Source organism: Mesoplodon mirus, assembly GCF_964341445.2.
Source record: "Mesoplodon mirus genome assembly, chromosome: 15".
Classification (NCBI taxonomy): domain Eukaryota; kingdom Metazoa; phylum Chordata; class Mammalia; order Artiodactyla; family Ziphiidae; genus Mesoplodon; species Mesoplodon mirus.
This window is the reverse complement of record NC_138991.1, coordinates 62804040-62817787: the sequence shown is the minus strand read 5'-3', so window position 1 is coordinate 62817787 and position 13748 is coordinate 62804040. Positions and strand designations below refer to the sequence as shown.

The 13748-nt window shown below is 42.8% G+C and overlaps 1 protein-coding gene across 2 annotated transcripts in view; it reads right to left on the bottom strand.

Moving 5' to 3' along the window:
• TRAP1 (TNF receptor associated protein 1) overlaps positions 1-13748 on the bottom strand; it is a 53660-nt gene that overhangs the window by 23234 nt on the left and 16678 nt on the right. For both annotated transcript variants that reach the window (XM_082644711.1, XM_082644710.1), the window contains exon 2: positions 324-488. In XM_082644711.1, coding sequence (XP_082500837.1) covers positions 324-488 — 165 coding nt within the window. The remainder of the gene's footprint in view (positions 1-323; positions 489-13748) is intronic.

The following is a 13748-nucleotide window of genomic DNA, read 5'->3' as shown; positions in this document are numbered from 1 at the left end:
GGGGCCAACACTGAGTTTACGTCCTGCTTCCATGATTATTAGCAGATGTGCCGTGAATCACCACTTTAAAGGGGCCCCGTGCGAACTCACGGGTGACCACCAGAGGGGGCAAGATACGCCAGGATGGAAGTCAGAAGTTCCTGAGAAGCCGGAAACGCAGGAGGCATTGTTTTGGGGAACCCTCCCTCCAACCAAGACCTTCCATCGTCTGAAGCGAGTGGGTGGCTCTATCAATCATTGCTTCTGCCTCAAAATCTTCCCCTCATGAGCCAGCAACGAGCCAACAAAGACTTCCTGGACCCAAACGCAGCTACACACAGTACCCTGCACGGTCTCCGAGCTGCTGATGATGGAGTGCAGGGGCTCCTCCTTCCGGTCCTCAGCAGCATGGGAGCTGAACGGCTGTCCAACGTGGGAGCTTGAAGCCAGGCTTTGCCTGAGACTCCAGGACTGGGCTGGGGGCCTCCAAGGACACAGAACTGGTTTTCCTGAAAAGACAAACGTGAGAAAGAATGAGAGTTAATAAGACTTCAGAAACAGAAAATCCTAATTTGTTCATGTCTGGCAGATGCTAATGTGGAATTCTTTAAGGTAGGCTGTTGCTGGAAAGACCCAGTGAAACCCAGGAGAAATCAGAAGTGACAAATGCTGTGCAGTTAGCTGGTATTTTGGCACGTAGTTCTGGTAACATATCCTCACACGTGGCAAATACCAAGAACATATGAGAACTTGGGGCGGAATCGCAGGAACGAGCAGGGGCCTTTTGACATCACTTAGCACTTACGTCCCCCAGTGAGATCGTGCACAAACCCATCAAACCCACACATGCCTCAGTGCTCACAGCCCCTCCCGGAGCCGGAAATAACAACAGGCTGGCCAGTCTTCTTACGGTGTAACTAACATGGAAAAAGGGAGAAAAAATACCCCTAAGAGGGAGCCAAATTTTAAAATGTTGATGTTCTCAAACAGTCTCATCATCTTCTAAAGAATCTTCACTGATTCTTTTCCTTTCCTTTTTTGTCCAAAACTGTCAAAGAGTTTTTTTAATTAGTGTATTTAAAAACTGCAAACCAGGGAATGATCCCCTCTACTTTGCAATCAGGAAGGGGATTCACAATGTCTCTTGAGTTGCTTTTCTGTAACTTCCTGCTCAGCACAGTGGACCAAGAAACCACTGCAAGGGAAGAAGGAAAACCCTTCCATTTGACACTGCTGGCCCCAGCCTGGTATGGTTGACAGACGCTACAGAAACACATGCAGAGGGACGTCCCTGGTGGCGCAGTGGTTAAGACTCTGCGCTCCCAATGCAGGGGGCCCAGGGTTTGATCCCTGCTCCGGGAACTAGATCCCACATGCATGCTGCAACTAAGAGTTCACATGCTACAACTAAGGAGTTGCCTGCCACAACTAAAACCCGGCGCAACCAAATAAATTTAAATAAATATTAAAAAAAAAAAAAGAAACACGTGCAGATACCTCCACTCTAACCGGCAGGATGGAGCCAGTCCTCACCAGCAGCCCCTGAAGACACTTGCCGGGGACTGGCATTGTTCAGTAGGTACTTAAGGCCCGACCTTTTCAAGGATACAGGTCAGACATGCAAGACACTCCATGTGAAAGTCTAGGCCATAACAAACTGCAGCTGCCTGTTATGTAACTACATACGTGTGACAGTCAGAAAGGAATGATTTAGAATGTCCAGAAATAACTTGTAGGTTTAAAAATCAACATATTGACTTCCACATTCCTACAAGGTATAAAAATCTGCCTTTTCTTTAAGCTTATTCTTGGATTTATAAATAACACGATGTTAGCCTTTACCTCTATGCAGAATACCTTTAAAACTACCCCATTTCAGAAAATATTCAATTTCCAAACAATCTAAATATTGATATTTAATTCTCTGGCCTAACTGTATTGTTCACCTTATCCATACAGCTTTAAAAAAAAAACAAAAACAAAAAACCCACAACTGGGGTATTTCTTCTGGAATTAAATGGTATTTGGTTAGAGGGTTTAACAAGCAGTCTGCACCAGGCCAGGCAGGGGTGCTGGGGTCCCTGTGATCCCAGCTGGTGCCCTGATGCAGGGCGAGCGATGCCAGTGGACTGTGGGCAACCCCACGCTGCCTCCCCTCCCAGGGACAGCGCTCCTGGCCACATTTAGAGACATAAACAGGTTCCCCACAAAAGCTGGGAACCCTCTGCTCTAAAGTACGGTAGAACTTCAGAATGAAATCAGTGAGACTGGGATAAAGGAGAGATGTTTGAGGGATGCAAGACCCGGGTTGGGCCTCAGGACGGATTCTGGATTCTAGTTCTCCATTGAGCACTACTCTGGACGTGAAAGTGTTTGGGCCACCAGAACTCAGCGTGATGGGGGAGGTCCCCCAGAAGAAGAGGGGCAGAAAGCTCGGTAAGCACGGATTGGTGGTGTTCCTGACCATGCCTCCACATAAGCCCGAAGATGCTGAAAGCATTTTAGAAATTCTTACATCTAATACTCCTCTTACCATGTTTCATCGGCAACCACTCCCTATCACGTGGCCTCAGGAAAGGACACAGTGGGGAGGAGGGGATCATACTGAGGCTTCTTCCAACGGTGATATGCACGAAGCACTTATCCTTGTCCCCCCAGACCTCCCCCAGCTCTCCCAGTCCAAGGCCTTTGAGCAGGTCTTCCTGCCTGCAGCACTGTTCCCTGCAACCCATCCCTTAAATTTCAACATGTTATTCTTCTGACACCAATTCCATCTTGTTGTTTCTGATTTCTGAGGACTTATTCCTGAACGCAACCTCATCAATTCCAAATGCTTCAGGCTGGTCTTCCAGGCCCTCCACTAAGCAACACCCCAAACCTCCGGAACCTCACCTCCTTCCTCCCCAGTCCAGCAGGCCTGCTGACGCCCCATGCCCTGGAGGAAGGACTCCTGACCCGCTCCACTTGCATACATTTGTTGAACTGACCCCTATCCCCACTTCCTGTCCTGCCCTTCTGCTCATGGTCCTTTCCTCGCCATCTGCCTTTCAGTCCCATCAGGGAAGAACAGGTTGCGCTTCCTCATGGTTAGCTGTAAACCATCCCTGCCCCAAAGGAAACCAGAAATCACACAAAATAGAACAATTCAGAGGCTAAGGGCTCCTCTCATTTTCAGACTCCTTGAACTAACTGTTCTAAACCTGCTCTCATATTGGGGGAGGGTTTACTGGATTATGGCTGGCACACTTTTTTATTTCCAGTCTTCTGTGTATAAATATTTTAATCAACAACACATCTTAGGGACTTCCCTGGCAGTCCAGTGGTTAAGACTCCACACTCCCAATGCAGGGGGCCTGGGTTCGATCCCTGGTTAGGGAACTATATCCGTCATACCGCAACTAAAAAAGAAGCTGCATGCCACAACTAAGACCCGGCACGGCCAAATAAATAAATAAATAAATAAATAAAAACCACATCTTAGAGATCACTCTGTTTTAGTACATATAAAGCTGCTTATTCTTTTTTAGTGAACAAATAATATTCCACTGTAATGGATAAGTATTTAACTAGTGCTCAACTGATGGATGTTTAAACTGTTTCCAGTCTTGTGCTGTTAAAAATAATGCTCCAGGGCTTCCCTGGTGGCGCAGTGGTTGAGAGTCCGCCTGCCGATGCAGGGGACACGGGTTCGTGCCCCGATCCCGGAGGATCCCGCATGCCGCGGAGCGGCTGGGCCCGCGAGCCGTGGCCGCGGAGCCTGTGTGTCCGGGGCCTGTGCTCCGCAACGGGAGAGGCCACAGCAGTGAGAGGCCCGCGTACAGCAAAAAAAAAAAAAAAAATAATGCTCCAAAGTGATAAAGAGTTATCTATTGATTGCATGCTTACCCTTCATGGAAGAAAGGAGATACAGGAAAATATCCATGTTTCCACTCTTTTGTGCAAAAGAAACAGGAAGGATAAATGAGAAACTAATGAGATTGTATATTCCTTTGCTAAGGCTGCTGTAACAAAGTACCACAGACAAGGTGGTTTACAACACAGAAACTTAATCTCTCATGGTTCTGGAGGCCAGAAGTGGAAAACTGAGGTGTTGGCAGGGCTGATTCCTTCTGAAGGCTCTGAGGGACAGTCTGTCCACGCCTCTCTCCCGGCTCCTGGTGTTGCCAGCAGCCCTGGGCTTGGGGCTGCCTCACTCCAGTCTCTGCCCCTGTCATCACATGGTCCTCTGTTCCCCATGTGTGTCTCCTCTGTGCCCAAATTTCCCTCTTCTTAAGGTCATCAGTTATACCGGATTTGGGGCTCACTCTAATCCAATATGACCTCATCTTATTATACCTGCAAAGACCCTACTTCCAAATAAGGTCGCATTCACAGGTGAGGGTTTGAACGTATCTTTTGGGGGCACACAATTTAAGCCATGAGAAATTGGTTACAAGGGCTGTTAAGTTCCTGGGACTGCTGTGGCAAAGCACCACAGGCTGGGCAGCTTAAACAACAGAAACTTATCATCTCACAGTTTTGGAGGATAGAAGTGTAAAATCAAAGTGTTGGCAGGGCTGGTTCCTTCTGAGGCTGTGAAGGAGAATCTGTTCTATTCCTCTCTCCCAGCTTTGGGAGCCTCAGGCATTCTTTGGCTTAGAGGTGACCACCTTCTCCCTGTGTCTTCACATCGTCTCCCCTCTGCTCGTGTCTGCCCCTGCGTCCAGATTTCCCCTTTTTATAAGGACACAGTCATATTGGATTAGGGCCCACCCTAACGACCTCATCTTAACTTGATCTTCTGCAAAGACCCTACTTCCAAATAAGATCGCATTCACAGGTCCTGGGGGTTAGAATTTCAGCATCTTTTGGGGGACACATGATTCGACCCGTAACAGATGTGTGGGAAAAGAATGGAGAAAGAAGGCTGGGAATGGCGTAGCAGAGCTGAGGGGAACGTGCATTTCTGAGTATCTCTTTTCCCTCTGACTCTTAGAACCATGGTAATGTTTCACATACCCAAAAAGTAAATAGTTAAGAGCAACCAGGGTGCGTGGAGAACATAAAACTAAATACAAACAGTAACAAATGTGCACTACTATATTATGAGTAACATAACTGCCCTGAAAGAACCTAAGTGACTTTAGAAAAGAGCACTTGGGGAAAAAAAAAAGGGTCACCTTTGCACAGGTGACCCTTGAACAACGGGGGTGTTGGGGCACAGAACCCTCTGCCCCACCCCCCGTGAAGTTGAAAATCCAGGTATAACTCTGCAGTTGGCCCTCCAACACAAGCATATCCACATCTGTGGATTCCAACCAGCTGCAAATTGTGTAGTACTGCAGTACCTACCTAGTGAAAAAAATCCGCGAATAAGTGGACCCTCACAGTTCAGACTGTATTGTTCAAAGGTCAACTGTATATTGTAAAGCTGGGCTCAAAAAGGACAGCATACTATTACTGTAGCAGAAGCAGTAGCAATTCTCAAACTGCTCTGTGTATATACTAAGATCAAGCAAGTGAGTACACTGTGACTCAAGTCAGGAGAAAGGAGTCAGGAAAGGGCAGGGGGAGGCCAGGGTGAACTGTGCTGTGCTGCAAATGGATGCATCAGTGTCAGTGTAGAAATAAACACCGAGGTGCATACACGTGTGTGACAGTGCACACACATGCATACTTCCTGGCTCTGTCCGGGCACACCTGGCACCAGGGAGAGCACCCGTCTCGGACCTGCCACTCCAAAGTCCCACATCCCAGGAAACACCTTCATCCTGGGCAAACTGGGTTGTGTGGTCACCCTCCCTGGCACCCAGATCTTTGGTTTGTAAATACCATTCTCCAATAAAAGGAATCGAGGCCACTGGAGAACACACCAGATGAGCCCAGAATACCTGTGGTGCTAGAAAGTGAAGGACTCACAGATGATGGGACATGCCGAGAGGGCACAGGCTCTGAGCGGAAGGCGCTCCTGGTGGCAAAATCTAGGACAACCTGAGCAACAACATAATGACAGTGGGGGACTGTCAGCTGGTGAACAAAATAAATATAAGTCCACACCTACATAAATAATAAATAAATGGAGGAGAAAGGACCTCTTCCTTGTAGTAGAATTACAATTAGTAAATGTATAAGGAATGATGGAAATAGACAATCACCATCAGGCAAGCACAGTAATAGCTGTGACAGGTACAGATTGTTGACTGGACGTTCACCAGAAACAGAACATCTGCAGAATCTCAAAGAATCCCCTCTCTTGGTTTCAAAGAGAGAAACAGTACTTTACAGTGAAGTAAGTGGCAGATAACCTTTAACTAAGCGACTGCAGTCACCATCATCAGGAATGAGATGTGTCCACATCCTGCAACTCCTGGTGCACATCCTGGTGGGGTGAGAGGGCACAGCCTGTTTTCTGTTGTGTTCTCGCCAAAACCACATCTCGATCTAATCATAAGAAAACACCAGACAAACCCAAATATATATACACAAAAGTGTCAAGGTGCTGAAAGACAAACACAAACTGAAGAGACACAAGTACAGGATGGAGGATCCTGGGCCAGCAAAGGACATGGATGGGAAACCCAGCTAAAGTCAGGTAAGACCGGCATATTACCTAGTACTACTGTGTCACTGTTATTACAGTTTTCAATAATTATACCATGGCCACGAAAGATAGTAATATTAGGGGAAATTAAGGAAAGGGGAAGGGAAGACTGAGTACTATTTTTATAACATCTCTGAAAAGTAAAAAATATTTCAAAACAAAAAAGAGGACCCTAAGGAATATTCCTATACATGTGTCATTTCATTTATGCACAAGTATACATTTGAGTACACATCGAGAAGTGGAATCATCAGGTCCAAGGTTATGTCCAATTTAAACTGTGGTCAACACAGCCAACTCACCCTTCAGAAACTTAATCAGTTTACATTCCCACCATCAATATTATGAGAGTGTGCATCACCCCACACTCTTGCCAAGATGGTAATGTTATAAAACTTTTGGATCTTAGCTTATCAGTCAGGTAAAAATTTTACTGTAGTTTTCATTTATATTTCTCTCATTATAAGCAAGATGGAGCACCTATCCACATTTTAAAATATTTTCTATTTCCTTTTATGTTAATGGCTGTTGATATCCTCTGATCATTTTCTATTTTCTTATTGATTTGTAAGAACTCTTTATATATTAAGGAAATTAGTCTTCTGTTTGTAAAGGACTTCCTTGCTCCAAGATTAAACACAATTTTCCCATGTCTTATTTTTCCTATTCCTTTTGCTTTTTTCCCCACTTAATACTCACAATACTTTTGAAAGGATTTAATATGTTGTTTATTATGGGAATAATATAAGTCCTCAGAGTTGGGAAAAGGGAAAAAATAAGCAATCCATATTTTCAACCACAATTTTAAGACTTTCCATTATATTCCAAGATTATATTAATCAACAGCACTATCAAGAGCAGATTTGATTTCAGGTTAACTGAACTTTCTACAGTAATTTTAAGAATAAACCAATAGTGCAGGAAGTCTGCCTGAACCAGATACAAACACACTATCTGCACAGTATCTGTCCTCATGTTCCCCCTACACCCTAAAGGAAAAACCACAAACCTCAGTGTCAAGCTACAATGTCTTAGTATTAATCTGTTTGGTGGTTTGGGGTCACAGAATGGGAAGCACTGATAGTTTGAATCTGACAACACACACACCTGCCAGTGCTCATGCTGCTTCCTCTACCTGCAACTTCTTTCCATCTGACCTGCTTCAGGATCCAGCGTAAGGTCCGCTCTGCCACCAGGCCTTCCCACCCCCCACCACAGTACACAATAATCTCTCCCTACTATGAATTCAGAGCACTTGTTTTCCATGCTACTAAATTAAAACTGCTGTTACAAGCCAGCTTGTGGCATTTCTTCTACTATTAACTTTTTCTTAATATATAACATCTCACCAAAGTAGGGCAGGAACAAGCTTATATTTCTTAGCATCAAACTCTCTGAAGGCAAGAACAAACATATTTCTCTGTATGCCAAAGCATCTGAGGCAGAAGCAGCCTTTTTTTTTTTTTACAATCATGAAACTTTTTATCAGCATAAATATCACTATACTCAATCAGAAGCCCATTCAATCAGCCAACAGATGGCAGTAGTGATCCACAAGGCCATTTTAACTAGTAAGCATAAATTAAAAATGCAACTGCCAATAGGGGCCTGCTAAGGAAGGCACATGAGTCAAAACACAATGGGTGGGCTTCCCTGGTGGCGCAGTGGTTGAGAGTCCACCTGCCGATGCAGGGGACACAGGTTTGTGCCCCGGTCTGGGAAGATGCCACATACCGTGGAGCAGCTAGGCCCCTGAGCCATGGCTGCTGAGCCTGCACGTCCCGAGACTGTGCTCCCCAACGGGAGAGGCCACAGCAGAGAGAGGCCCGCGTACCACAAAAAACAAAAAACAAAAACAAAAAACAAAACACAATGGGTATGTTCTTTTGCTTTGTTTTCTTAAGAAAAAAAAAATCTTTCTTATATATCAGCCATAGTTCTTACTATGGTTTTGCTTCATAATGGCATCCTAAGTTATGTACCTTAGATACAGACACATTATTTTAAGCTATGAGAAATATGCTGATTGTTTCTCTGGAATTACATATTCCAAATGGGCAATCTCCCATTTTCTCAAGTGTGATATGGATAACAGCAATTTCACTTTTCGTCTTTATTATACACAGTGCCACTTCCTGTATGGCTGAGGTGTATCCTACCAACCAAACCTGATAACAACCATGAACACAGGAACAACAACAAAAAGACTACCTGAAGGCTCTGGAGAATCAACAAAAGCAGGCAGATTCTGGAGAGAAGGTATTTGGAAGAAAGGAACAGCACAGAATGAGGGTGGGTTCAATGAGGGGTGGCTAAAACTCTAAGAGAAAACACACACAATGTGCACTTTTCTGGCCTGAAGAACCAGAGGAGAGATTTGGAAAACCACAGAATATGAAAAGTGAAGGGAGGAAATCCCAGGAACGCGAGTCAGAGATAGGGAGCCCCCAATTTGGGGAATAAATTCTTCTAAGTCTCTGGCTGACCTCCTGAACCATGCATATGTGGGGCCAACTGCAAGCAGCCCAGTTAAGGAAAAAAGTCAAGCTGCTGCCTAAGAGAAAGTGTTTGCAGCTGGGGGCCAACCAGGTCAATACCCACCTTTAAAACAACAACTACTCTTCAGAGGAATATAACAGAATCCAGAGGTTCCACAAGGCAACATCCACAATGTCCAGGATGCAATAAAAAGTTACTCAATATACAGAGAATCAGGAAAATGCAACCCCTGCTAAAGAGAAGTGTCAGTCAATGGAGACTGGTGCCAAGAAGATCCAGATGTTGGTATCAGAAGACAAGAGTTTTAAAACAGCCATTATAACAATACTATATGACATAAAGTAAAATATGCTCAAAATAAAAGATGAGAAATCTCAGAGACTAGCTATAATAGAAGAACCAAGTGGAAATTCTACATACAGAAAATACCATGTCTGTACTGGGCATATACCCTCAGAAAACCATAATTCAAAAAGAGTCATGTACCACAATGTTCATTGCAGCTCTATTTACAATAGCCAGGACATGGAAGCAACCTAAGTGTCCACCGACAGATGAATGGATAAAGAAGATGTGGCATATATATACAATGGAATATTACTCAGCCATAAAAGAAACAAAACTGAGTTATTTGTAGTGAGGTGGATGGACCTAGAGACTGTCATACAGAGTGAAGTAAGTCAGAAAGAGAAAAACAAATATTTTATGCTAACACATATATATGGAATCTAAAAAAAAAAGAAAAAAAAATGGTTCCAAAGATCTACGGGCAGGACAGGAATAAAGATGCAGATGTAGAGAATGGACTTGAGGAAATAGGGAGGGGGAAGGGTAAGCTGGGACGAGCGAGAAAGCGGCATGGACATTATACACTACCAAATGTAAAATAGGTAGCTAGCAGGAAGCAGCCGCATAGCACAGGGAGATCAGCTCGGTTCTCTGTGTCCACCTAGAGGGGTGGGATAGGGAGAGTGGGAGGGAGACGCAAGAGGGAGGAGGTATTGGGGTATATGTACACATACAGCTGATTCACTTTGTTATACAGCAGAAACTAACAGACCACTGTAAAGTAATTATACTCCAATAAAGAAGTTAAAAAAAAAATACCATGTCTGAAACTTACAAATTAACTAGAAGGCTTAAAAACCAAATGGAGACAACAGAGGAGTCTATGGACTTCAAAATAAATTGACGGAAATTATTCAATGCGAAACAGATTAAAAACAAATGAACAGGGTGCCAGATATATGTGGGACAACAGAAATAAGTTTAACATACATGTAATTGGAGTCCCAGAAGGAGTGGAGAAAGAGAATAGGGCAGAAAAAACATTGGAAGAAATAATAACTGGAAAATTCCCCCAAAGCTGGTCAAAGACATATATTTACAGATTCAAAAGTTCAATGAACCACTAGCAAGATAATATCAAAGAAAAACACCTAGGCACATCATAATCAAACTGCTGAAAACCAAATAAAAAGAGAAAATCTTGGAAGCAACCAGAGAAAAACAACACATTACATGCAGGAACAATAACTTGAATGACAGCTAACTTTTCATCAGAAATAATGGAAGCTGAAAGACAATGGTACAACATCTTAAGTATTAAACAGCATATCTGCACTAAAAGAAATGCTAGGGGCTTCCCTGGTGGCGCAGTGGTTGAGAGTCCGCCTGCCGATGCAGGGGACTCGGGTTCGTGCCCCGGTCCGGGAAGATCCCACATGCCGCAGAGCGGCTGGGCCTGTGAGCCATGGCCGCTGAGCCTGCGCTCCAGAGCCTGTGCTCCGCGACGGGAGAGGCCACAACAGTGAGAGGCCCGCATACCGCAAAAAAAAAAAAAAAAAAAAAAAAAAAGAAATGCTACAGTTCTTCAGGCTGAAAGTAAATGATATGAAATGGAAACTTGGATCTTCAAAAAGGAATGCAGAGCATCAGAAATGATAACCTAGGTAAACACAAAAGAATTTTTCTCTAATTTCCTTAAAATATATACAGCAATTTAAACCAAAAATTAAAACATTATCTTGTGGGGTTTACAACATATGTACAGGCAATACATAAGACAAATGTAACATAAAGGATGGTGTGGAGGGAGTAAATGCACCTATATAGTTGCAAGGCTTTTAGTTTATATGGTATATTACAATACTAATTCTAAACAGACTATGAAAAGTTAAAGATGAACATTACACTCTCCAGAGTAACCAATAAAAAATGATGCAAAGAGGTATAGCTAAAAAAGCATTAGTAAACTAAAATGGAATTCTAAAAACTATTTACTTGATCCAAAAGAATACAAGAAAGCTAGAAGACAGGCAAAAATGAGAGGGGACAAATAACATAATGGTAGAGATAAATCTGACTATATCAATAATTACATTTTAGGTCAATGGACTAAACACTTTGATTATAAAGGCAAAGACTGTCAGAATTGATAAAGCAAGACCTAATTATATGCTGTCTATAAAACAATCACTTTAAATATAAAAGCACAGATACACTGAAAGTAAATGAATGGAAAAAGATATGCCACATAAAAAGTAAGCATAAAAAGGCTGACAGGACCAGATTAGATCAGACAAAGTACACTGCAAAATAAAAAGTATTACCAGAGAGGACTCCCCTGGTGGCACAGTGGTTAAGAATCCACCTGCTAATGCAGGGGACACAGGTTCCATTCCTGGCCCGGGAAGATCCCACATGCTGCAGAGCAACTAAGCCCAGGTGCCACAACTATTGAGCCTGCACTTTAGAGCCCACAAGCCACAACTACTGAAGCCTGCGTGTCTACAGCCCGTGCTCTGAAACAAGAGGCCACTACAATGAGAAGCCCATGCACTGCAACGAAGAGTGGCCCCCGCTCACCGCCAACTAGAGAAAGGCTGTGCGCCACAACAAAGAGCGAACACAGCCAAAAATAAATAAATAATAGGGAAACATGAACAAATTTATGCCAATTTGACAACTTATATGAAATAGACAAATTCCTTGAAAAAAATTATCCAAAGTGACAGATGAAACAGAAATTTTGAATTGCTTTATATGTAATAAAGAAATTGAATTTATTTGCAAAAGTATTTCTGTAAATAAAATTCCAGGCCCAGAATTTCTACTGAATTCTATCAATCACATGAGGAAGAAGTAACATCAATCTTACACAGTTTCAGAAAGTAGAAAAAGAAGGAATTATTTCCATTCAAGTTTTATGATGACAGCACAACCCTAACATCAAAAGCTGACAAGGACATCATGCACACACAATAAAAATACTACACCAATATCAATCATGGACACAGACATGGAGGTCCTTAATAAAATATTAGCAAGTAAAATCCATTAATATATAAAAATGATACTACATCACAACCAAGAAGGTTTATCTGAAGGATGTAAGGCTAGTTTAGCACTAGGCAGACCTTGGAGATATTGCAGGTTCAGTTCCAGACCACTACAATAAAGCGAGTACCACAATAATAAAATCACACAAATTTTTTTGGTTTCCCAGTGCATATAAAAGTTATATTTACATGATACTATAGTCTATTAAGTGTACAACAGCATTATGTCTAAAAAAGCAATGTATACACCTTAATTCAAAAATACTTTATTGCTAAAAAATGCTAACCATCATCTGAGACTTCAGCAAGTCATAATCTCTTTGCTGGTGGAGCGTCTTGCCCTGATGTTGGTGGCTGCTGACTGATAAAGGTGGTGGTTTCTGAAAGTTGGAGTACCTGTAGCAATTTCTTAAAATAAGACAATGATGAAGCCTGCCACATCAATCTCTTCCTTTCACAAAGGTTCCTCTGTAGCATGCAATGCTATTTGATAGCACTTTACCCACAGCAGAACTTTCAAAACAAGAGTCAGTTCTCTCAAACCCAGCCACTGCTTTATCAACCGAGTTTATGTAATATTCTAAATTCTTTGTTGTATTTCAGCAATCTGCACCAGGGTAGATTCCATCTGAAAAAAACACTTTCTTTGCTCATCCATAAGAAGCAACTCCTCATTCGTTAAAAGTTTTATCATGAGATTTCGGCAATTCAGTCACAACTTCAGGCTCCAATTCTAATTCTGGTTTTCTTGCTAATTCTACCACATCTGCAATTACTTCCTCCACTGAAGTCCTGAACCCTTCAAAGTCATAGATGAGGGTTGGAATCAACTTTCTCCAAACTTCTGTTAACGGTGATACTCTGACCTCTTTCCATGAATCATCAATGTTCTTAATGGCATCTAGAATGGTGAATCCTTTCCAGAAGGTTTTCAATTTACTTTGCCCATATCCATCAGAGGAATCACTATCTATGGCAGCCACAGCCTTACAAAATGTACTTCTTAAATTAAAAGACTTGAAAGTCAAAATTATTCCTTGATCCATGGGCTGCAAATGGATGATGTGTTAGCAGGCATAAAAACATTAATCTCACTGTACGTCTCCATCAGAGCTCTTGGGTGACCAGGTGCATTATCAATGAACAGTAATATTTTTAATCTTTTTTTTCCCCAAGCAGGTTTCAACAGTGGGCTTAAAATATTCAGTAAACCATGCTTGGGACTTCCCTGGTGATGCAGTGGTTAAGAATCCGCCTGCCAATGCAGGGGACACGGGTTCGATCCCTGGTCTGGGAAGATCCCAAGTGCTGTGGAACAACTAAGCCTGTGTGCCACAACTACTGAGCCT